The 26,022-nt window shown below is 43.2% G+C and overlaps 1 protein-coding gene across 3 annotated transcripts; it reads right to left on the bottom strand.

Moving 5' to 3' along the window:
* Positions 1-599: 599 nt before the first annotated feature.
* On the bottom strand, positions 600-25,700 carry RIC3 (RIC3 acetylcholine receptor chaperone). Of its 3 annotated transcripts, none has more exons than XM_053285522.1 (6): positions 25,461-25,700; positions 15,544-15,788; positions 14,815-14,893; positions 13,934-14,027; positions 4,963-5,111; positions 600-3,734 (listed from the first exon to the last, which is right to left on the bottom strand). In XM_053285522.1, exons 1-6 carry the CDS (start codon positions 25,609-25,611, stop codon positions 3,238-3,240), a joined length of 1,215 nt encoding a protein of 404 aa, XP_053141497.1. In that variant the 5' UTR covers positions 25,612-25,700; the 3' UTR covers positions 600-3,237. The 3 variants fall into 3 exon arrangements, with proteins under 3 accessions (XP_053141497.1, XP_053141513.1, XP_053141508.1); XM_053285538.1 differs by having other exon boundaries at positions 600-3,548; positions 25,461-25,697; XM_053285533.1 differs by lacking the exon at positions 25,461-25,700 and adding an exon at positions 24,898-25,424.
* Positions 25,701-26,022: the final 322 nt, after the last annotated feature.

The following is a 26,022-nucleotide window of genomic DNA, read 5'->3' as shown; positions in this document are numbered from 1 at the left end:
CTGCCTTGATCGTAAATGTTGGCACTATTTATTTATTTATTTATTTCTGGCAAGGCTCTTGTGCCTTTAACACAGAGGCAAATTCACAAGAAAGGTTTCTCTATGACTGCAATGGTGTTCTGATAAAGCAGGGGTGGGCAACCTTGGCCCTCCAGCTGTTTTTGAACTACAACTCCCATCATCCCCAGCCACAATTACTGTGGATGGGGATGGTGGGAGTTGTAGTTCAAAAACAGCTGGAGGGCCAAGGTTCCCTACCCCTGTGATAAAGGATTCACTCATGAGATTTCTACCTGTCATGCAGCTGTTAGAGGCACCAGAAGAAAGAGTGAAAAACCATATTCCAACTCAACTATCTGCCACAGGGGTGGACAACCTTGACTCTCCAACTGTTGTTGAACTCCAACACCCATCAGCTCCAGGCACAGTTTATTGTGGCTCAGGATGATGGGAACTGTACTTCAACAACAGCTGGAGAAGCAAGGTTGTCCACCCCTGATTTACCATTTTGGAAATTATGTTACGAATACCACAAAGATCTACACACACACACACACACACACACACACACACACACACACACAGAAAAACACTTGTGCTGAAATTTTACCTCAGTTTAGTCAGAGAAAATAAATAAGGTAAAAATAAATACACAATTTAAAAGAGAAAAATACTTACAATATTTCCTTTAACATTTTCCATTACCTGTGAGTGGCAAACTGTTCCTGAAGTAGATAGCTGTAATATCCAACATGAAGCACAAAATGATCCTGAACTTCACAAAAGCAGGTTTTGCTTAAGTTTTGAAAAACCAGAATTACTAAAGATCTCTATTTATGGAACAGAAACTGATCAAACAGAATAGCTTGTATTGACCAATTTTAATTTAGCTAAAATATCAGATAAAGTTAAAATTAATGTTTCAAAGTTACCACAAACTAGGCTTTGTGGCAGCAAAACCAACAAATGTCTCACTGCCTTATAAAGAGCCACATTTTCCTTTCCTATTGTAACTAGAGATGGGCAAACTCCTCAGAGCTCCCATCAAACTGGCCCAGAAATAATCAAAGTTCTTTGCTTCAAAGACCATAAGAGCTCAGACCAATGGGAATAGCTTGGAAAAGTTCTTAGCCCCCTTCCCACCAGCCTCTCACCCTTTTGCTTATTGGACTTGGGACTATCGGCAGAGCAGTGAGAGAATCAGCCGTGGCACCATGGTGCAGGGAGGAGGAAGGCTCACTCCCTTACTCAAGGAAGAAAGTGGCAGCACTGTATTCAAAAAGTGTTTTCCCTCCAGCTCCTCTTGTTGCCCTCACATGCTCCTCTGAAGCACGTCAGCACACAGTCATGGTGGCCCTTGGGATCTGGAGACATTCTGCAATGCATTTGCATTGAGGTGGTCCTTGGGAAGACTCCAAATCCAAAGGGTCACCACAACTTTGCTCTGGAAAGCTACAAAGGGGGAGAAAAACACCAACCCAAGTCTTGGGCAGCAGCAGCACTGCTGCTTTTTTCCTAGTACTGTGGGTGGGCAGGGAGCCTCTGTTGGTGCTACTGCTGATTCTCCTACTGAGATGGTCAGTAAAGGAGGGGAATATGACAAAAGCCTGGTGGGAAGGGATATGGAGAACCTCTCCAAACTCAGAGAAGAACTCTCAGAGGCTCAGGAAGTCCATCCCTGAGTCCTTGGTGGTGGGAGGTCCTTTTCTGAGCTCCAAAAATTCTTCTCAAAGCCCAAGCTCAGAGAATTCCATTGACCTCCCTGCTTCTATCCCATCCTTAGCTCGTAGAGCAGAAACAATCACTAAGGAAGTGAGGCAACTGTCTTCCCTTCTTCCCTTCCATTTTCCTCTGCCAGCTGCAATTGTCGTAAACTCCCACCCACCCTCAAATAAAAGCACACTTTGAATTAACCAGAAAAGCTCTGTGGAGTCAAAAGACCTTTCAAAAGTGAACTTGCATAAAGGAAAATAACCCCTACCAGTGCTATAATAAATAATCATAGCTTATAAATATAGTTAGCTTTAATATAAATAATTATGATGAAACAACTATTTTAGTGGAAAATACCACTGGAGGACAAAAGGTTAAGCTGCTCTTCTTTCCCTTCCCATGCTGATTTTCAGCTCCATATGGCATCCTCTGTGGCTGCAATTCTCTCTCTTTCTCTCACACACACACACGACTTTGTGTTACCTGTGCTTTGGGCCTCAGGGAAAAAATGTTATGTTACCTGTCACTTTACCTGTGAAAGTCCCCTTTGTTTCCCTGTGCTCATGAAGCAGGTTTTCTGCTCCAGTTTCTTGTGGATGTTTTTAGTTTGGTTATTAAACAAGCAAGAGAGATCACTGTCAGCTGTTGGCTCCTCTGTTCACCTCCATAATCAATTTTTGTCTTTTGTTACAAGCACATTTACACAGAAATGTCTTTTGAAAATATTGGCCTTTAAGTTAAGGAATCATGTGGTACAAGCCATGATTTACAGGAAAGCTTGCAATTCTGAGCCACAGGTGATTTGAGAGATTGTTCATTCCCCTTAAACATGCATTAACAACCTAGGAAAAGAGATCCTGATAATATTTGTTAATTACAGTGAACAAGAAAAGGCGATAGTAGCACATCTAGTTTACAAGGAAACTTCTTGTCTACCAGTCAAGAAGCTCAAATGGCATTTGCATGAAAGGCATGAAGTTATGACATTTCCATTTCCTCACTATAGGATGTGAAGGATTTCTGTGACTTAGCAAAAGATAATCCAAGACATTTTGATGAAAAATCCAAAAGGCCTGGTGGGTAAAAAAAATAAAAATCTGCAGCCTGAAATGGGCTGCCTCGCTTCCTAAAGGTAGGGCTGGCTCTGCTCTTAGCAAATAAACACCCCAGTAAGCTGCTGGAACTTTAGTGAGAAAATTTCTATTGGATGACTTTTGTATTTTTTTTTTTTTACAAGTGGATGAAGTGAAGCAAAGCTTCAGGTCAGGAGACAATATGGTGAAAGGAAGCTAGGCTGGAAGCTATAAGGAAATTTTCTTGTTTCCAAACTCCTTGGGAACCTACAAGTAACAATACTATTGTTACTGGGCTCACCAGCTAGTGTGTAAGGAGACTCACTGACTTCCACTTCAAATAAGCAGCAATTGCAAAGGGATCGAAGCTGCGTATGCAACAGTGAAGACCAGCCTTTGCCCTGTAAGCAAAGATCAGAGTCGGTAGAAAGGGCAGGATTGTGCATGACCCTCAGTGTCCCAACAATTCAGGCCCCTTTGTGTTTCGCTTTCTCAGCAAGCCAATTTCATCCAGATTTTCATCACTTTGGTCTTGGGGTGTTGCATTTTCATGGTCAGAATCCACTGATAGCTCTTGTTTGGCTGGCTCTTCTGTTTCGCTGCAGCTGTCAGAGCAGAATCCTGCATTCTCTGCTATAACCACAGGGTCATCCTCTTCATAGTGACAACAGTAGCACTTCTCAAAGTTGTGGCCAGCACCACTCTGGGCGCTCAACGTGGCATGCCGGTCCTTCTCATGTCCTGCTGCAGGATCATTGTTCACTGTGGCGAGAGCAGACAACAGAGTTTCACTACACAAACAGTCCTCATCATCCACAAACTCCATCCTCTCAGCTATCTCTTCAGCAGAAGGCTGGCTTGGGTCAGGGTAATCCACAAGGATAGTGTCCTGCCTGCGTTTGAAGCAATCAGAGCTATCATAGACAGGGTAGGTCTCTTCTGGATAACCTTAGGACACAAAACAAGCTTGTCTCAGAAGAAACAATAATGCCAAACACTTAACTGATAACACAGGAAGCTGCCTTTTACTCAGCCAGACCATTCGTCCATCCAGCTCAGTATTATCTGCACTCATTGGCAGTGAGAGCAGATAATACAATTTGTTATGGGGTGGCTAACAAAGTTTATTATCATTATCATTAGCTTGCCAGGGTTTTAGACATGGGTCTTTCCCAGCTTTATCTGGAGTTTCCAGGGACTGGACCTGGGATATTCAGCAAGCAAAGAAGGTGCTTGGTCACTGAACTACAGCCCCTGCTTTCCTTAATCCAGGATCACTCTGCAATAGAACTGGATCATGTTGCCATCCTGGGTTTGCAATGGCATCCTACCTACATGGGGCTTTTTGCAAGCCACAGCTTTGCTGAGTGGTAAGCCATGTCCCACAGAACCACCGGGTCAAGAGAAGGGGCTGCAGGGCATGAAAGAAAGGGCCTATGTTGCTTGGTTGTAAGGAAGACACTGGAGTGGCAACCAAGTTCTCTTTAAATATGCCAGGATATGGCCGGCCTCTTCCTTCCACTGGCGGGAGCTACCATTTACCTGATATATAGCTGCAGATAAAGCGACCTTAAGTGGCGCAGTGCAGAAATGCTTGACTAACAAGCAGAAGGTTGCTGGTTTGAATCCCCACTGGTACTATATCGGGCAGCAGCGGTACAGGAAAATGCTGAAAGGGATCATCTTATACTGAGATGGAGGCAATGGTAAAGCCCTCCCATATTCTACCAAAGACAACCACAGGGCTCTGTGGGCGCCAGGAGCCGACACCGACTCGACGGCACACTTTATCTTTATTACCAAGTGACCTTCCTGCTCCTCACAGTTGTGAAAAACAGACCTAACACCCTGCACCCATAGTGCTCCAACAATCCCCAGGGTCTGAGACACCTGTGTAACTGATGGGGGCCTTTCTTGCTCCAGGTTTGTAAACACTTAAGAGGACTCAACACCTAGCCAGGTTCTCAGAAGCCTTTGGGCACTGAATGGCTCACTAGAACAAGCTCCTATAGCCTACTTCAGACAGTTGAATGCATGGGCATATGGGGCGGGGCAAGAGGGGACATCCTTCCTCCCCAGACTGAGGTCAGGGTAAGTGGGTTTAGGATTGCAGTCTGCCCCCTGTCCGCCCCCAGGAAAGAGTCTTGTGGACACCCATAGAAATGGTCTCTCTTACCTTCCCAGTCTTGCATGTAGGGAGCTTCTTCGGCTTCCTTCTCTGGGGAGACACCATCAATGAGCTTGCCTTCTTTCATAACCTTCGTAATTTCTCTGAGTTGCTGAAGTAGCCTTTTCTCTTGATCACTGGTGACATTTTGTACCCTGCTATGGAACAGGCATCAAACAACCCTAGTCAAACCTATTGTTGTGCATGACTCACAGTATCTCAGTGAGTCTGAGAGAAATGGCTAGACCTCTATCCTAGTGAGCAGGCATTAGAAAAGCAGCTGTACAAGCCTTTGAGTGTGTTACAGTGCCAAAACAGCAGACAGGTCAACTGAAGGGTAGTACTTCCTGTATTTATTGGCACCATTGTTTTAGCAGAAAAGCTACCCAACATCCGTCTAACTCTGCATTACAAATTCAGTGTGATTATGCAGTCTTTAAACTGACAAGGTGGCGCTTCACATGATTACTGTGAAGCGCCTCAATGAGGTCTGTAGGGAGAGCGGGCTTAGCCTGCTCTCCCTGCAGACGATCATGCCCAGAGTCGGATCAGCCACCCACATGACTACCGGCTCCATCACAGAGCCGGTGGGGACTGTAGGGATTTGCCACCCGGGAGGGGGACACGAGAATTCAGGGGTCTACTCACATGTCGCCGCATGCCGCAGCGGCACACAAGCAATAAAATGAGGTTAACGGAGCACTCAGTCCGTTAACCTCATTTAAGGGGAGGGTGAATTAGGCAGGCTAGCTGCCTGGGAACCACCGGGCTCGCCCACGAGCCCGGTAGTTCCTACGATCAGTAGAAAGCGGGCTAGGCTCCCTTAGCCTGCTTTCTACCAATCATGGGGAAAGCTTCAATGGCTAAGTTCATATGAAATGGGAAATCACAGTTCCCCACTATGTGGATAAGCCTCTACGAGCAAAGAGAACATGTGCTTCCCTCCACATGCAATAAGAGTAGAGGGAAAGTGTTTATTTGTGGTCTACTTTGAAGTAGACCACAGTTCCGCATTACAGCTAAACTTGGGAACAGCTATTTTCTTCATACCACAGTCAGGGAACACACCAGGATTTTAAGCCACAGTTTGTTTTAATTTGGGGCTTACTTCAAAGTGAGAACAAGTTCCCCCCTCTATTCCTTACCCCTCCTAGAGCCAGTTAGTCTTTCTAGGTTTAACTATAGACTGATCCCATATGTATTTAACCTTTCCTTATTCCTTGGACCAGGGTTTATCTTAGAAGGCTTTTTTGTTGGTTATCTTGTTTCTTAAATCCCACTGAAAATTAAATCCAGGCTTAGGTACTGCCTGACATGTTGAGCAGCAAATTCATGCACAGCAAGCACAGTCGTGTCAGTGTAAGCGGGTGTCACAGCTGCTCTAAAATGGGACTTGCACACAAGTGCTTCTGTACTATAGTGCTCTTGTGCAAAAATTCCCATCAACACAAATGAGGCACATCACACTTACACAACTTCATGTAGGCTTGCGGTTGCATAATACTAGTCTGGAGCACAACCTCCAGATGTAGTGTAACCAGCTAGCACAAACGCTTTGTCCTAGTCTGGAACACAACTTCTCCCACATGTGGCATGCTGCTCAACATCTCTCTCTCTCATTCGGAAGGGGACCAAAAGTTGATCACACTCTCCGTTAGCCTTCCCTCCACTAACACCACTTCCAGCTGAGACTACAGATCCAAATGATTCTTTGCCTGGCCCTTACTTTCCATTATGTAACTCTGTTTATTTATGGTTCTCCTCACGGCTTCCTATCCTGTCAAAACCTTTAACATAATAAAATCTCCCCTTTTCTTTCCCTACCATACCATCTCTCTCCTCCAACTGGCCATATGAACATTTTCTTGTTGCCCATAGCAACCTCCCTAGAGGTCAAAGCCCGCCCTCCGGCCCTATGAACAGAATCTTTAACTCGAGTCTCTGCAGTCTTAATAGAAAGGGTGTTAATCATGAACTGTCTATTTCTCCACAGGCATTTTGTCTGAACTGGAAAACCACAGATTGCTGGGTTCAGACAAAAACAAACTATGGTTTGTCAAGAAACTGGAAGTAAATTAAGCTAGTGGCACACAGAAAGGGATGTAATAATCCCAAGACTCATGTTTGTTCATTCTCATAATGGCAAGCCAAGATTTGCCATTATGTCTGAAATAGGGATGTGCAGAATGTTTCGAGCTCGGGATGATCTGCCTCGAAATTGGTCATTTGGAAAGTTCTGAGCTGAAATGGAACATCCTTCAAATGAAGGGCTCGTTCCATTGGAACTGACTTGGCAGATCAGTTGTTCCAATGGAATTCATTCCATTTTGGCTCGAAACACTCCAAATGGGCCATTTTGAGGCAGGCCGTTCTGAAACTATTTTAGTTTCACAGAATAGTCATACATGTTCTCATTTCTGAGGTACAGGCTCAGAAGTAGAATGTTCATAAAGGTGCACACAGCTTCTGTGAAGGAGGTAAAGGGGTAAAAGAAGCCAACAAACCAAGGAGGCAGATGGCTGGGTTTCACATACTGATTTGATATAACCAACCAAATCTTTGGCTGCAAGTCCCTATTTCTCTTTTAAATAGCAATTAATTTTATTGCCCACAGTAAAATAAACTCTTTGACACCGAGCAATAATAATTACCCATATTTTATTATAGAATACACCCAAAGACACTAGTGGCTGGGAAATAAATGGAAAGAGTGACCTTTTACATATTATCATCTATTGAAAAGGATCAAGTGACTCATAATTTTTATCATCATTTTCTCCCATGCTGATTAAATATCATAGAAAGAAGAAAGTGTTTAAACCACTTATGTAATTTTTGTTCAGATTAAAAGAGACCAGCAAAAAGTGGAACAATGGGAGTGTATCTGCTTCTGATCTCACAGATCAGTAATAAGAAAGCCAACCTACTGTTGGTAACCTAATCACAGGCTGCCATCCCAGGGCTCCACACTCAAGAACTGTGTTCAACAGAGGTTCTTATTAGCCTCATGCAGACATTATAAAACTGCCCAACAGTAGCCATTTACAGTGGGGCAAAGGGGGAGGAGGTCCCACCCCCACCATGTCAATCAGCAGTGCATCCCACCACTCACTCAGTGGGGCTTGCTTGAAAAAAGGGAAAGCCCGAAGCGTGATGGTGGGCACTTTCATGATTGTGAGACTGGATTGTGGATAATGGTGTCCACCATTAAGCTTTGGGTTTTCCCCTCTTCAGACAAGCCTAGCTGTAAGTGTGAGTGGCAAGGCACACTGCTGATTGACATGGCAGGGGTGGGACTTCCTCTCTCTCCGCCCTGCTGACAGCCAGGTGATGTTATAATATCTGAATGAGGCTATTGTCCTTCAAACACACTTCCTAGCCCTCAAACTATGTTCCTCTTCTTAATAGCAGTGTAACTCATTCCTATGAAGAAATGGAAGGGTAAGTTCTAATGTAGAAGAAACTATCCTCAGAAAGTAAAAGCCATTCACTCTTGCTATGTGGGAACAAATGACTATCCACTTCAAAAAAGGCTATTTCATTTTATTATATCGATGACACCGTGAGGGCTTCGCCACAGCCGGCCCTCAGTCTAACCATCTGCTGCCACCAAAAAATTTGTTAAACTGGTGTGACTACTTAGGCTTACAGTCGCTAAACCCTCTGTCATTGAAAAACAAGACCAAAACTTAGTGGTGTGGTAAAAAGGGCAGATAAGCATGAGGCAAGACAAGAATAACTGACAGAGACACCAGAACATATGTTGAACACAAGAATGGGTTTACTTGTGATAAAAAGCTTTCAAAAATGCGAGACACGGTACAGAAACAATTAGGTTGCCATTACAAAAGTTACCAAATACAACGAAGCAAACTTGCTAGACTTCTATCACAAGGCCTAGCAGGCTTCAGTAAGACCAGTTCCCTCACTGCAAACTTCCCTAGCAGTTTCAGCCCAATCTTATACTGCTAGTGTTCTAGCCTTCTAGCTCACATAACACTCAACAGCAAACTTTCTAAGAGAACGCTCTCACAGCTGTCCTCTTTCTCCCCGCCCCCCGTCTCACTCTCCTCTCTGGGCTGTGTAACACTGTCTCCCTTTTATTCAGTTCTAAAGGGATACGCCTCCTAATGGTGCAGCAGGGAAGTAAGCTGCCTAGGGAGCAAGAGGTTGCTGGCTCAAATCCCCGCTGGTATGTTTCCCAGAGTATGGGAAACACCTGCATTGGGCAGCAGCGATATAGGGAAATGCTGAAAGGCATCATCTCATACTGTGCGGGAGATGGCAATGGTAGGCCCCTACCAAAGAAAACTGCAGGGCTCTGTAGTCGCCAGGAGTCAACACTGACTCAACAGCACAACTTTACCTTTAAAGGGATACCTTGGCCAATGAAAGAGTTTGCCTCAGGCAGCTAGAACCTTCTTTCTCTGCCTGGAGACAACCAATAGTAACTGGTTACAACTCCCTGTCCACCCACCCCCTTATTTTTGTTGAAGCTGACAACTTTTACCTCCGAGCTGCTTGGCAGAGGTAGAGGTAGCAACATTATTAACCCTTAGAGAGACTGGAGTGGACACAGAAGAAGGCAAGTAGAAAACAAATTACAAACCATAAAACCAAGTGGGGAGGGATTACTCCTTCACAGACACATATGCCATATTTTACGGGATCCTGAGGTACTCACTGATGGATTCAATAATTCCTTTATATTTTTCCTCTGGAGCTATGACGACAATAACAAAGGAGCATTCTCTAACTCAACACATATGCTTCAATTTATAACTTTAAAATATCAATATATTTTGAATGAAAATAGACATTCATAGGTTATTATGGGTCAAAAATCCTTTTCAAGAACTGCCACATCTTAGTTTATGGGGAAAGCAGTGGGGTTTTATTTACCTCTGCTTCTTAGCTCTCTTAAAGCAGCTCTGTAATTTGAAAAACCACACTGAATGTTTTTGCTTCTCTTCTGTGTCAAAAATAATAATTCTGAAACCAAAAGTCTGCTTATAGTTTTGTTGATAGCAGATGGGGGAACAGTGTCCACCCTGTTCACTCTTAAAATTGTCTTTGCTTTGCAAAGCTTTGAGCAAATAAGATTATTCTGATAGCATTAAACAGAAGGGGATAAGAGAATCGCAAGCACAAACCTTAAATCAGGTAACCCTGCGACCACTTATAATCAAAACAATAAAACTGACCAACTGATGAGTAACCATGTGTGTTGCCTCATGATTCTATGAGGTGCTTCACACGAATGGTGTGAAACACAGTTCGGGTAGCGCAGGGAGAGCGGGTTTAGCCCACTCTCCCCGCACACGGGCAGGGAGCCATCCCTGGGTAGTCGGATCGGCCACCCGCACGACTGCCAGCTCTGTCACGGAGCTGGCAGGGGCAGCAGAGATTGGGGGCCAGCTGGCCGCCGGAAGTTCCAGGATGCACTTGCGCGGGGCATTCTGGCGAGACCTCCAGAGCTGGGAGGCTTGTTTCAGCCTCCTGGCGGGGGTCTCCTTGTGTGTTATCACGGCGCGGATCCGTGCTGCGGCAGCATATAATCAACAAAATGGGGTTAGCGGAGCATTCGCTCCACTAACCTCGTTTAAGGGGAGGGATAGCTTTTGCGGTTTGCTGCCGAGAGCCACGCGGCTCGCATGGCAGCAGACGACCGAGGGAAATTGGGCTAGGCTCCCTTAGCCCGATTTCCCCTGGTCATAAGAATAACTTCTATTTGTGTTTTCCAAACAACACTTAGTAATTGCACTGCAAAATACCTATTAGTGCCTGTATGAGGTACATCAATGTGTGAGGAAAGGTTATACCATAAAGGATATGTTTGAGCAAGTCTCCTCAAGCCAAGTGCAAAACACTAATCACTGGCTGTTTTATCTTTCACCCTGCACAAACCACGTACATGCTTGGCAGGAGGAACCCCAAAGCACACAGCCTATATTCTAACCAATAATATTAACAAAAAGCAAATAAGGTTAAAAATACATCTGTCAGAATAACAGTGGTACATGGGGTTGAACTGTGCAATCCTGTTTTTCTTCTTTATTGACTGAAAGTTTCATGCAATGAGTCTCTGAGGCCTCACCATAAAAGTAGTGAAAGAAATAGAATAGAGGTGGCAACTTGGTTGAACTCATCCAAGAAGGCCTCTAATTTCTTCACTATGGAAAACTAATGGGCATTTTCTCTCAGATCTTTATAATGAGTACTACACTTCATGAGTCACGTAAGTCTGGAAACAAATACATTTTATTTTGCGTTTGTCTAAACTTTTGTCTAAACTGCAGCACATTATTCACATATGTCCTCAGTCAGATTCAATCTCAGTTCCCATTACTGACTACTATACCAATTTAATCAGAAAAAGGACCTCTGCATCCTATTTATTCTGTTTCTAAGTTGGCATTTCCTGTGTTAACCCTGATTACCAACCTAACATGCTTTTTGGAAACTTGTTAACTTCCAGATAGGCAGAAAATCAAAGCTGCCTTTTCTCTAACTTGCCTGAAAGATTTGCTTGCCTAATGACAGAGATTTTACCTCATAGAACAAAAAATAAGCTATTGTGAAGAGTTCTTTTAACACCACATCATTAGAAAGGGAGAAACCCAGCAGGACTGACATCATAAAAGTTATGCATCTTTAAAGGAAATGTACCTAAAGAAAAGGAGATAAAGTGGTATCACAGTTTCCAAGGAAAACTGCAAAGTTGTATAATTAAAGATTTGCAAAACTATTCTTACCACCAGAGAAATGTTGCTAGTCTTTTCAAAACTGGTTTGATTTTCTGCAAGATTCCTCAGATGTTTCTCCTAAGCAGGAACCCACAAATCAGCCTCAAACTTCATTTTGCTTAAATAAAATCAATAGTAACTTTATTCCCACAATTTATTCATTTTTCAGAAGCTAACTGCACCCAGATTTAGGGAATTTTTTCCTCCCACCACATTCCACACCATCCCTCAGGATCTCTGGACCCACAGCAGCAATTTTCCAGGAGGCTCAGGAAGCTATAGTACTGAGGAGGTAGAGAAGATCATTTGTGCAGGTTAGGGTGAAACCCAATGGACTCAGTGGGACTTTTGGAAGACTACAGTCCTAAAGTCCCACTACAGACCATTCAGAAAAGCAGAACAAGATGGAAAGAAAAGTGTGTTGTGATCTGTGCTTCAGCTAAGAATGCAGCCTGAAAGCAGAACATATTTACACTCTTTAAAATATGGCAAATAGACTGGGGCGTACCTAGGGTGGGGCAGGCAGGGCATGTGCCCCAGGCGCCACTTGAAGGGGACACCATTTAAAAAAAATTTTTTTTAATGACTACCGAAAACAAGATGGCCACCGTGTATGCTCAAATGGCCTCTGTGAGGCCCTAGGCCATGCCAGGCCTCACAGAGGCATTTGAGCATGCGCAGCAGCCATTTTGTTTTCAGTGGCCATTTTAAAAAAAGAATTATTTTTAAAAATGGCCACCGCACATGCTCAAATGGTCTCTGCGAGGCCCTAGAGGCCAGAGTGGGGAGGGGAACCTTTGCAGACCTCCCCACGGCCTTTAGGAAGCCCCCTGAAGGGGCTACAGGTAATTTTTTAAAATATATATATAATATGTCACTGTACACATATTTCGTTTGGCACTATGTACAGAGAATCAGGGCTTGTGAATACTGAGTTGAAGCTTATGAGCTAGAATTGTATTCATTTGCTCTTACATTGCTTCTTGTGATAAGTGAGTTAAATGTGATGGCTATTAATGGTGAGTTTGTCTTTGAATCAGTGTGAAATCATTAGTATTAAGGCCCACTGGGAGTTTCTTGCTCTCTTTCTCTCATTTTAACTGTCTTCTGAAAAACTGGACTATATTCCAAGCAGTGCCACAGTTTACTCTGCATATCCTTTAATTATTTTCAGAGTATCTGGGAAAAGTCAAATTCTCCATTTATTTTTAAAACTTATGTAATAGTGATGCTACAATGCATAGTAGAGAATTAGACAGGCACTTCTGTTTAGTTTTCCAAGCACACATCCACATAGTATTTGGGTATTTCATGAGCCCCAGCATACTGAAATGTGTAGTTTCCCAGCATTTTTTGGTCTGGCTACATCAACTGCTAAATAGTTTTCAAAATATTAAAAGATTAACTAGCTTGACTTGTATTTTTCAGCTGATATTATGGTAAAGTTATCTGAAAGATGGGTGTCAGATGTTTGGACAGGGGGCACAATTTCAGTGCTTGCCCTAGGCGCTATTTTCCCTAGATACGCCTCTGCAAATAGATAATCTTCATCAAAGTGTAGTACGGATGTGGTTCAGTTCAGCTTCAGCTATACTAAGCTGAATAGGGACAGTTGCTATTCTCCTGCTAAATATATGAGAGCCAACACTTTAAAAAGTTCTTTCTTTCCCCATTACAGGGGGCACCCATGGTTTCCTGTTATGTCTGAACAGGAAACCATGGTTGCCCCCTGCTATCTGGGAAATAACATTTTAAAGCGATGGCTCTCTTATATTTAGCAGAACAGCAACTGTTCCTGTTCAGCTCAGCATAGTGTTCTTCTCAGTGGTTGTCACTTGTGTCTCCCTTGTATTTATTTTTAATTGTGAGACAGGAAACCATATCTTTCACAGAACATGATCACCAAGTTCTTACACTTCATTTAGAAGCTTTCTCTTTATCGACAGACATACAGAACTACAAGCTAGTGGGAATGCCACATTACACTGTAAATGCTGATCTATATTTCTTTGGGTGTTTTGAAATTCAACATTTAGACAAACAGAACTGTGAAAAGTATGAGGAACGTGCAGAGTAAATGAACAGAGAAATTTTGTGAATAGTGAAAGAAAATACTGCTTGATAATCTTTGAGAGATTTTGATAAAAACAATTCTTTGAATTTGTTGGGTTTTTTCCTATTATCATAAATACAAAGTTAATCTGCCTTAAAGCTGCTGTGCTATAAACACATACCTTTCGCAATTGGGTCCTACTCTGTTGATCAATTTTTCCATGGCTTCTTCAGTCTCTCTCAGCTTATCTTGAAGTTGGGCAAGCTCATAGTCAGCTGCAAAACAAATGTGGTCCCAAGAGGCATCAATAACAGCAGCTCTGAACATTTACTCCATACAATCAACACTGACTGAAAACACAGCAAGCAAATGGAACTTCTTCCAAGGGAACCACAAGAGGCAACTAAAAGAGCTTTACCAGCAAACAAATGGAAATAATCTTGTAGTCTTTCCATATGAATGAAAAGAAAAAGAGAGATTTCCCTCAGGATAGGAGAAAAATATATAATGCACTCAATGGCTCATAACTAGTCATCTGCAGAGTGATTGGCTGATTGTAAATGCCTAGAGATGGGAAAGGCTGACACACAACAAATCACACAATCTAATGACTTACACATATTCAGTACAAGAGTGAAATTATTTCAATATTTTCATCAAAAATAAGGATGTTAAGTAGAAGAAGAAATCAAAGTAAGGGGCTATAGGATCCTTCATAGTTTTCTCAGTACTTAAGGATAAATTAGAGATTGGTTTGGCTGCCGGAAGAGTAACTTCTACCCTAGGCCAGAACTCAAAAAGCCTCATCCCACTGGGCTTGTATAAAGGATTTCTGACTACTACTACTACTTTTTTGCCCTTTTAAGCATAAGCCTCCATTCCAGATCACAGATCTCTCTCATTTTCAATAGTGTTTTGTTGTGAAGGTAAGCAATGGGATGGGGAGACGCTTCCATTAAAGCAAGGATGGTCCAAAGTCCCCTTAGGCATGCCAACTAGAAGAACAGTTCACTTTCCAAATTATGGGTGCAATTTCTATTCAAACTTTGAAATCATACTTACTGATTTTCCTATTCATGTTTCCAGATGCTGAAGGGGGACATTTCCGTTCAACTGTTGTGGTTTTCCCCTTTGAAGAAAGCTATTAATTGGAAATGGTTACTATTATGGCAATAGTGGTAAAGTTGTCTTTAAAAGAAATCAAGAAAGAGAGAAGAGGCTAAACAATCTGAAAAACAAGGTCTGAAAACTCTACTAGAAATGGCAGAACAGTTGCCTGGTCTATAGAAATTCAAGTTAACTGACCTCTGAGAAATTCTCAGTACTATATGCTTTAAACCTGCAATTGTTTCAAGGTATCCTTCCCTTCCTGTGTGGGCAGAAAACCATTATAAGGGGAGCATAGCCTTGTGAAATGTCTCTCATAAATATTTATAAATTCTGACTTATTTGTTTTCTTTTGGCAAAAAAACAAACATACATTTTTCTGGCTGTTCACATCAAAATCTGCCATAGAGCCATGTGCCTTCCTCTTGCACAATGGCAGAGTGATGGCAATTTAACTGTGCTTGAACAACCCAGCTTGGTCCCATAATCACAGCACATGCTATAAGCAAAAAGCTCTTAGATAGAACGTACCCCCATCTGCTGCTTTATCATTAATTTTCAACCTTATTGTAATAGTAAAGCCTTTATCATTATGACGTAAAAGAAACTAGCTCAAGTTTCAACATTTTCAAGAGATTGTTATCAATGCAACTATAGTTTTAAGGCTTAATTTTGTATTCTTACCTTAAAAAGAATGTACAATATGTATAAAAGGATCCCAAATCCATATATTGGTATGACTTGTCCCACAAGACCTCTGCCACTGCTGCCGCCACTGCCACCACTTCCTCCTCCTCCTCCTCCTCCACCTCCACCCTTGGCCTTGGCCACTGCTTCTGCAACATGAGACCTTGGGAAATGGGTAGCAGGCGAGTTGACTTCTGGAGATATCTGATGATGCATTGTTGGAGGATACTGGCCAGTCTTTCCTGAAAATCAGCATTGTTAAAAAAATCAGTTTTGAAATAGACATTTATTTATCTTCTGCAAAAATAAATCCTAACACATACCTATGTTTTTCACATGTGGATTGCAAATACTAAACAATTGCAATTTTTACATCTGTCACATGTCACATGCCTTATGTGGGTAGAAAGCTCATACAACAAGGCTCCCACATAACTCATCAAAGGCACGATGCCTCTCAATACCAGTTGCAGGGGAGCAACATACCTCTTGCCTGTGAGTTCCCCAGAGGCATCTGGTGGGCCACTGTGTGAAACAGGATGCTGGACTAGATAGGCCTTGGGCCTGATCCAGCAGGGCTGTTCTTATGTTCTTATCGTATGTATTGGTAGCTTGAACCCACTTGAACTAGCACTGGACAAATGAATGCATGTAGAAGGCTGAAGAAAATGAGAGGTTGTCTATGATACCAACAGTTCGCCAAGACAAACATTGCCAGCCAAGCATATAAAAAAAACCACCTACTTTGTTCAAGTAGGAGACAAAGAAGCAAATGTTTAGAAGTTAACAGGGCACATAGGCATGATCTAGAGATCTGTATATGCAGGCAAGAACCACATACACATACACAGCCAGAATTTCATTTGTTCTTCAACTTGGTGCTTTGGAACAGTATAGTTCCCACTGCTGCAGGAAACAAGGTACTTTTAGAAATTAAACAGCTTGGGTTTTTCGGAAGTGGAAACATCATTGCCAAACAACAAATGAATCTCTGGCTGGAAAAACAAACCTCCCCTGGTCTCAATCCAAAGGAGTATGTGATCACTCTCTTTTTACAGACACATTAACATGAACTAGCCGACGCCCACACCGAGTGTGCAGTGCTTTGGGGCTGACTGTTTTCCCCTCCCTCTTCCTCCTGCCCTGGTCTCTCCTCTCTTCCCCTTCCCTCCAGCCCCATGCTCTGCAGCCCTCCTCCTCTCCTGTTCCTCCCCCCACACAGAGCCGCAACGGGTGGCCAAGAAGGGCCCCGCCACCGCCGTTTTTCTCTCCCTCCCATCCGCCTGCCACGGCTTTTCTCTCCCCCCACCCCCCACCCGCCGCCGCTTTTCTCTCCCCTGCCCGCCGGCTGGCCACCGCCAGCACTTTCTTCCCCCTCGCTTCCTCACTCCACCAGAACTCTCGCAGCGTGTCACGAGAGTTCCGCCGCCAAATCCTGGACATGCACCAGCTAAGAGAATTAATTATATAGATAGCTCTTTGCAGAATAGGTGTAGCAGCAAAGTTCTTATGCCAATGAAATTTACTCCCAAGGAGAGTTTACCTAACCATTTTTGTACAGGGAAAAGTCACCAAGAGGTAAGGAACTGCTGTAATTCTTTTATGGTGACTCATTCTTATGAGGTAAATTAGATACAACCATTGGAAAGACAGTGTTTGTTTTCATTAGAAAATATTCTTTTTTATATAGCTCTACAAAATTTGTAAAAACAAGTAACCTCAAGAGAATTATAGGTCCCTCTCATTTGCATTGATATTTCTCCACAAAACTGCTTTTGAAAAATTGTGGTTTCTCCAGTATACACAGTCTGGCCATTCTTGGCCCCAAAGTGTACATATATGCAGTATCACACATCCACAGAATAATCATGTAAATACCATTAAGGCTGTTTTCACAAGCAGCCGAGCCTGAGTTGGCCTGCTTACATGCAGTGCTGGGATCTGTGTGGACCCTGGAACTGCCCGCCCACCTAACCCCACTTTGAAGCCTGGCCTTTAGCCAAGATTAAGGGCATGAATGCACCCTTAACCCTGGTGCCAGGATCGTGTGTGTGCTCAGACTGTTTGCAGCCCAAGCACACACAGAGATGGGTGCCTAGAGCACCCGTCCCATAGGGGTATCCCCCAATGCACCACATTCATCACATGGTGCATTGTGGGATACGTGGAGGCCAGGACACGTTATCCCAGCCTCTGGAAATCCGCACTGCTCACAGCAGCACAGATAATGTGGGAGTGCTTCCCACCATCATTGCGAGATTGTCTGCGGGGGACCATTGAATGGCCTTGATGTGTGGTTATCAGGCCCATTCAGTGTGATGCAGTAGTTCTACTACAACTAGAGGGACCCAGGTTCAAATTCCCACTCAGCCATAAAGCTCACTAGGTGACTTCACTAGCTGACTTGCAAGTCACTAGCCTTCTTCACATGACCCTAAACAGGGTGAGAGAAGCATCCAGCCAGGGTAGGAGAACTGGACACATTAGGAACATAAGAAGCTGCCATATACTGAGTCAGACCACTGGTCTATCTAGCTCAGTATTGTCTTCACAGACTTGCAGCGACTTCTCCAAGGTTGCAGGCAGGAATCTCTCTCAGCCCTATCTTGGAGAAGAAAGGGAGGGAACTTGAAACCTTCTGCTCTTCCCAGAGTGGCTCCATCCCGAGGGGAATATCTTACAGTGCTCACACATCAAGTCTCCCATTCAGATGCAACCAGGCCAGACCCTTGCTTAGCTAAGGGTCATGCTTCCCAATCAGCGGTCACGTATTGGGAGATATCAAGGCAGAAGGAGCAGAGAGTGATTGAGTGGGAGCCAGGTAGCACAGGCACACTCCACCCAGATTTTCTACCCAGCATTTTACCAAAAATAGATGAGATGTCATCCTACCCAGCTCCCGCTTTCCACACAATGACTCTCTCCTCCTCCTCCCTTGATTTTTGAGTCCACACAGCCATGGATTGGGAGCGCACATGGCTCTCCTATCCTATCTGGACACTCCTCCGACTGTTTAGAGTTGTGTGAACAAGACTTTTATCTCTCAGTCTAACTTACTTTGGCCTCCATTGAACCATGTAAATTGCCCTGTACGTCTTTAAGGAACAGCAGGCTAAACAGCAAGTCAGAACTCACCAGATTCAAGCTATGGCTGCTTTCAGTCCACCCATCAAGGAACAGGCCACCACCTCTGTATCAGGAGCTTTAACAGATGGTGGGATCATGAGACACAAACAGGGAGTTCACAGAGAGAGTGGGTTCTAGTTGTGGCATCAGGCCACCCACAAAATGGGATCAGAATATATTGAAGGTGGAGACTCCAGGCATTTCTGGCATTTTAGAGTACTTCCAACATGTTCACATACTGAATGGCTGACTGAAATCCAGTCTATAAATACAGTGGTCCCTCGACTTACGAACTACTCGACATCCAAAGTTTTCGACTTACGAACGACAAAAATGACCGGAAGTCGTTGCCGGTTAGATGCGGCTTCCTCGACTTACGAATTTTTAGATGCGGTTTCCTCGACTTACGAATGTTTCCAGACCTCCGTGGGTGCGCTTTTCGACTTACGAAAATTTCGACCTACGAACGTGCGTTCAGAACGGATTAACTTCGTAAGTCGAGGGACCACTGTATAGCTTTGGTGCATTGCACTGAGAAAGTCAAAGATTATTTAATAAAATGAAGGCCACATCACTCCTTTACACACGAGAGAAGGATCTTACTTCCCTATGGACCATTAGTGCCTTGTGAAGGATGTTGCCTTAACTTTGGATAGATTCTGTGACTGCTGCATTAAGGAATTTTTAATAAGGCAGCCCATTATTTTAAAATCAGATTCCCTCTTCCCTTATGCACTCATGTGCTAGCCTGATGTCTCAAAAAGAAAAAAAGAAGAAAGTAGATGCATTATTTGTCCAAAGCAGTTTTCAACCTTTCTTCAGCCAAAGTTATTTAAAAGATACTATCAAACCTACATTTCACACACACAACAGGAGTGTGATTTTTGTCATTCTCCACCACCTCCCTGTGCAGTCCACTGTGCCTCCCAAAAATATGTCCCAAAGGGTTGTGGGACCCTTAGTCTGGATGACAGCCACTGTAGGTTCTTATTAGATTACTTTATGCCTTGTAACAAAAATTGTTTCATTATAACTGTTTCTGTAGAAAAGACATTAACAGTTTCAGGAGTGAATTAAGCAGAAGGAGAATTAAAGTGTTTACAATAGAAGAACAAAATACACTACAGTAAATAGGCAAACAGTTAAAGTAACCTATGCATTCAAGTCTCCCTTTACACATCCCTCAACGTTTCAGACTTAAAACTAACATTTCAAGGCTGATGGCTATAGTCAAGGTGGAATCTGTAACTGAAGAAGAAAGAGGGAAGATGCACTTTGGGTGTCTCTTTCTGCATCCTTAGAATGCCAACTACCTTTTTCAGAACAGGAAGAGTATGCAGCATAGCCCTTCATCAGTTCAGAATGGAGGTGGGGGAGCAACATGTAAAACCTGCTTCTTGCATGTGGAAACTTCAGATCCAACCCCTGGTTTCCAAATGTTTAATACAATTTTATGTTTCAAATTAAATTAGCCAGTTCCCAGCAATGGCTCAACATCTCACGTTGAAAGCACTGGCTTGAAAAGGGCCTGGATTTCAAAGATTAAAGTTCAAACTGTATTGTTAAAGTTAAAATTGCAGGTCAATTAATCAGCCTGCCTAAACTCAAATGAAAAATACTTCTTTCTATGCAAAATTTGACATTTCCACTACACAAGGTCCTGTTAATATCAATCATAAAATGACCTCAATTCCCTGAAACAGAAGTTCGTGCACAAAATATTTTCAAATGCACAATACATTAAGCCTCTTCACACAAGTACCTAACCTGGGTTATCTGCCTCTAACCCAGAGTTGTGTGAGCCAAGCAATACCCCCAAGCCTCCATAGTCCAAATCTGGGTAACCCTGCTTCTAAACCTCAATCATAACCCAAGTTAGTGAAGGGCTCTCAGGATTATTGATTGCGTCCACTTGTCTCATGGCCAGAGGGCAGCTGTTGACATCTGATGTTTCCCCTTCTCCTGGCAGTGGGGCACAATGGGGAGGCTTCTCCACTGCTCAGAGGTGCTTCTCCCTCCGCACACCAAAGGACCTGGCTGCAGAGCTCACCTGGAAGCGGGGCTTGCCGAGCCAACTAAAGGCTCTGCTCATCGGCCTTAAAAGGCTATGAACCCTTCCCAATCCCAAATCATCTTCTGTTCATGCGTTAGCCCCCATTATCTCACATTGATTTCTATTTTCTTTTTAATGAATATGCCCAGACATTAGCCATCATCTCACAGTAATTGATTTTTCTGAGACTTTGGCTATGACCGAATAAAATGTTATAAAAAACCATAACGCTGAGCCCCTTTTTGGCACAAAATTGCTTGAACTGATAGAGCTGATAATGGAAATTTTGGCAAACCTTCCCAGTTATTGAACTCAGAGACCTGTATATTTGGCTGTGAAAGACATTTTACTTGATCCTCTAAATCATGGCTGGCACCAGAGATTGGAATCACTGGCTTCCTGCCAAGGCCCATAGCCCAGCCAGCTCATCTGGGATGGAGCCCTCTAGTCCTGCTGCTGTCCCTGCTTGTTCACCAGGAGTGAGAAAGAGCAGTAGCCTCTACTCACCTTGCACTCCCTTATCTGGCTGGTGGTGCAGCATCCCCATCCCCATGGATCAAACAAATGGGCAGCAGTGACAATGTCAGGAGAGGAATTTCAGTGGGTGGGGGGCACACCAAATCATAGTATTTCAGCAAAGGAGAGACCACCACTACATAAAGCAGACTGTTCAGCTATTAAACACCTCTTACCATTAGGAAATCATTCCAAATGTCTAGCCTAAATCTGCATCCTTACCATCTCAACCCATTAGTTCTGGTCCTGCCTCAGGAACTAGAGAACACATATGCTGCTGCTTCTATGTAACAGCCCTTCGGATATTTGAAGATGGCCATCCCATCTCTCCTTGGTCTTCTCAAGAGTAAACACACCAGTTCCTTCAACTGTCCCTCACAGGACTTGGTTTCCAGACCCCTTACCATTTTGGTTGTCCTCCTCTAAACTCATTCGTTCATCAAAATCCTTCTTAAAGTGTCCAAAATTTGACAAAGTATTCCAAGTGAGGTGTGACCAGCACAGAATAGAGTGGAACGTTTACTTCTCATGACACTGTGCTTGTTTATGTAGCCTAAGATTGCATTTGCTTTTCTTTTTTTTCCTTTTTTTAGCAGCCGTGTTCCACTTCAGGCTCATGTGCAACTTGCCCATTAAGACATCTAGGTCCACTAAGGGCATCTTGCCCAAGGGCCTCTCCAAAAGCTGGGGGTGCCCAAGGGGAAAAAAAATGTTATGTATTCATAAAATGTATACCCCACCCTACAAGGAAAACTTCCCACAGCAACTAACAATGTTAGACACAAAATAATAAAACCATGTAAAACGAGTCACACTAAAAGCAGATTCAGCAACAACAAACAGAACCAATACAGCTGAGACCATTCAATGGCCTGGGCTAATGAAAATGTATTTATCTGGTGCAAAACTTAGTACAGACTCAGCACCATGTGTATCTTGGCACACTTGGCATTAGGAAGGGCAATAGAAAATGCCCTCTCCTGAGTCCCCACTCATCATACTTCATAGGAGGTAGGGATCCAGAGCAGAAGCTTCAAGGCTCTTAAACACTTGAGCAGGTAGGTTTGCAAGGAGGCACCCTTGAGGCTTCCCTGATTCTAAACTGCACTGAGTTTAAAGTTCAAGACCAGCACCTTGAAGTGGCCCTGGAAATGAACCAGAAGCCATTGAAGTTGCTTTAACACTGGAGTTATAGTCGTTCAAATAAGAGGTATCAGTCTGGTGTTTATAAATTTGCTTATACCTTGGATAATGCACCCGTAGCTCAGTGGAAGAACATCTGTTTTGCACACAGAAGGTCCCATGTTCAATCCCTAGCATCTCCAGGTTGGGCTGGCAAACACTCCTGCCTGAAACCTTGGAGAAGCCACTGCCAGTCAGTGCAAGTAACACTGAGGTAGATGGACCAATGGTCTGACTCAGTAAAAGGCAGCTTTCCAAGGCAAATGAATAGGATACAGCACCTTTTAGTTTTCAAGTTGAATCTGGAAAAAACTTATTGGAAAACCTTTTTATTTTGTTGCATGTTTTCATCCATCAAAGGCAGCAGTCACTGTGGTACTTCCTTTCACAAGGTCACAGATTTAAACACAGATTTCTAGGCATGTTGAAGAAAGCAGTTACATTATAGGGCTATACATTACTACAGGACAAGAACCAGAAGCTTTTAATGGGATATTTCTTCCTAAACTAGTTCTGAAAATATATGGGATATGGCCAGATCAATGTCTCCCTTTTCAAATCCTAGGAAGGGAGGTTTCTCAAACCCTTACAGACAGATATTGCAGCGTGCACAGCATGATTTAAGTCTTGCAGCCATCATCCAACCAAAGAATGGTTCTCTGCCCTTCTGTGTTCTGTGTATCTATAGACTGCCTAGGCAGTCCTCACTGCTGGAGGCAGGTGGAGAAAAGAAGACGACAGCCCAAACACTCCTAAATGCTCTTTGCAGTTCTTGCAGCAATTTAGTTGTTCAAAGAATAGTTTGGAGTATATGTAAATACAACTGAAATAGGTGTACTCCAACAGTATCTGATGTAAACATCTGAAATTCTACTCCAGCCATTCATTGCCTATGGTTTTGAGGTACAAGTGCAACTATGAAAGGTGAAATAAGGAAATAATTATGTTGTGAGGATGAACATGGCAAGACCATAAACAGTTTTTATCTAAAGGATATAGCTGTGCTTACAGAAATGGTATAAACTATAAATAGGGAAGCAAAGAAGTTGCAAAAGTACTTCAGTATTAATCAGGATGGTGATTCTTCATCTATAAGGGCAATTCTTAGTAATCATGTAGAGTTATGAAAATCCACTAGGAAAGACACTAAAAAACAATGGATGTTGTGATTGTGACAAGTTTGACACTAATGCTGATCAAGACCGGCTGCCCATCATAAATTGAAAAAAGAAAATAGGAATACACAATACAGATGATTTAAAATGATGTTTTTATTTCATACAGAACATGCAAAGCAATGTATGAACAGCAAAACAAATTATGGAAATGAACATTTAAAAAAGTGTATAACAAATGAACATCATGACAACTATGAGATGCTGGCAAATGGATGCTTTAAAATATGGCTTGAAAGCTTATTACAACACTGATGCAAAATAAATGCAGTTGTATCAGATGACTATAGCACTACTAAGCTATTACAGGCACTCTCCAAGCTACAAGCATCCAGATTACAGACATCCATGCACACAAACAAAGCTCCATAACATATTATATTAAGTCCCCAACTTACAAATTCCAACCCACAGAACTATATGCATCCCAAGTTATGAATATCCAACTTATTTATATACCACTTGACTCCGAAGGCTCTAGGCGGTTCACAAAAAACAAACAAACAAAAAGTTACAAAATTTTTCAACAAATACAACAAATATATACCACTTTTTCAACTAAAGTTCCCAAAGCGGTTTACATAGATATAAATATATAAATGACTCCCTGTCCCCAAAGGACTCACAACTAAAGAAAAAACATGATAGACACCAACAACAGCCACTGGAGGGATGCTGTGCTGGGGGTGGATAGGACCAGTTGCTTGCCCCTTGCTAAATAAAGAGAATCGCCACTTTTAAAAGGTGCCTCTTTGCTCAGTTAGAAACAACATAACCCATTTGTAAGTTGGGGACATCCTACTATCTTCACACTCCCTATGGTATAAAGAAGATCTCAAAAAATGAGAAGCATTTGTAACATGGAAAAGTACTGTAATTTCAATTTTATAGTTCAGTGATTATAGCATAAATGTAAGTCTGTAACTGTAACTTTCTAGGACTACAGCTAGAAAGTCTAGCCATACGAAACTGAGGAAGTATTTCCACCAGGAGAAAGCCCTATTGTTAGCAAAATGTGCAATGGTGTCACAGTTATGTTTTCCAAAGCCAAGTTTTCACAGACAGGCAATTTCTCTATCCCAACCCTATGGCACACTTTACCTTTAACTAGTCACACTGGGTGGTCTTGATAAACAGCTTCAGTTCCTTATCAGTAAAACAGGTAGGGACAGATCTTAACAACATGTTGTGATGGATGATGTTCTCTGCACACTATAATTGCTACTTGTTTTATTAAACAAGACTACTTCAACCTCAAAATAATATTACATTAACATAGTAAATACATCTGCAAATCACCTTTTGTGTGAATTCATGGAGCTGCTTAGAATCTACACGCCTTTCAAAATTCAGCACAGTTGCCAGTGGATCCACAGATGCGTGTTCTCCAAGACTACAATCCTATGCTCACTTACCTAAGTGTAAGTATCACGGAACTCAACATGACTTACTTCTGAGGAGACATGCCTAGGACTGCACTATCAGCTGCTTTGTCCTGTGTGGGAACCACGTGGGAGAACGCTGTGCAAAGCTCGAGATAGCTAGTCCTGCAAACGGACTTGGGTGCACGTGTGTATTCGCGCCGCTCTACACGTGCAAAGATGTTTTTCTATTTTTTTCCTCTTACAAGTAAATACTGGGAAAGCTTCTAACATGAATAGCTCATCCAGTTAGCATTCTGCATAAAGAATCGTGCACGACTATTACATTAATATTCGCTAAGTACCCAGAGCCGTGTGGTTCACACTTCAGCATCATCAAGAGTCTACTCCTGCAGACGTCCCTACATAAGCTCCATTGAGAAAAAAGGGAATCAAGAGAGGGCCGCGCCGTGGCCCACGGAGGGAGGGAGGACCTCTTACCCTCGGGCACGACGGCCGGCGTAGGGGAAGCGGTGTGAGCGGGCTCCTGCTGCTTCCAGCTCCGCGAAAGGAAGACCTTGGGCAGGAGCAACGACACGCACAGTACTACGCAGGAGGCCAGGGCCACCTTTCGGAACGTGGAGTACGCCATTGCCAGCAGCGCGCGCCGCCGCCAGTTCGGAACAGCAGCAGCGCCACCCGGACAGAACTCGCGGTACCGCTTCCTTTAACGTCACATCCGGCCTTTCTCCAGTCCTAAGCCGTTCGGGAGTAAGCAGCTGCAATTTTGGAGCATGCGCAAAGCTCACACTGTTTCTGAAAAAGGTCATCGCTGTTTCTGAAAACTCCGCCTGCCGTGCTCACTCAGTTACTCGCTCCCTTTGCCAGGAACCTGGTGGGACGGGAGGCTAGGTAGCGAGTACTCCAAGAGAGCCTGGTCGGTGGCGTTGATCTCCTGCCGCTCAGGAGCCTCCAGTGCAGAGCAGCCAACTGGAAGCTCTCCAGCTATTTCTAGACTACAGCTCCCATTACCCTCAGCCTCAATTTACTGCAGCTTGGGATG

Source organism: Hemicordylus capensis, chromosome 1 (assembly GCF_027244095.1).
Source record: "Hemicordylus capensis ecotype Gifberg chromosome 1, rHemCap1.1.pri, whole genome shotgun sequence".
Classification (NCBI taxonomy): domain Eukaryota; kingdom Metazoa; phylum Chordata; class Lepidosauria; order Squamata; family Cordylidae; genus Hemicordylus; species Hemicordylus capensis.
Note: the sequence above shows the minus strand (reverse complement) of the source record. Positions and strands in the feature narration are given on the sequence as shown.

What these genes read in the sequence shown, in the direction of transcription:
- RIC3 (XM_053285522.1), bottom strand. Translation starts at nt 25,611, where the DNA reads ATGGCGTACTCCACGTTCCGAAAGGTGGCCCTGGCCTCCTGCGTAGTA. An exon ending in GCCGGCCGTCGTGCCCGAGG is followed by an intron (nt 15,789 to 25,460) that starts GTAAGAGGTCCT and finishes GCTGATTTTCAG; the next exon opens with GAAAGACTGGCCAGTATCCT. An exon ending in CTACATGCAAGACTGGGAAG is followed by an intron (nt 3,735 to 4,962) that starts GTAAGAGAGACC and finishes TTGTGTCCTAAG; the next exon opens with GTTATCCAGAAGAGACCTAC.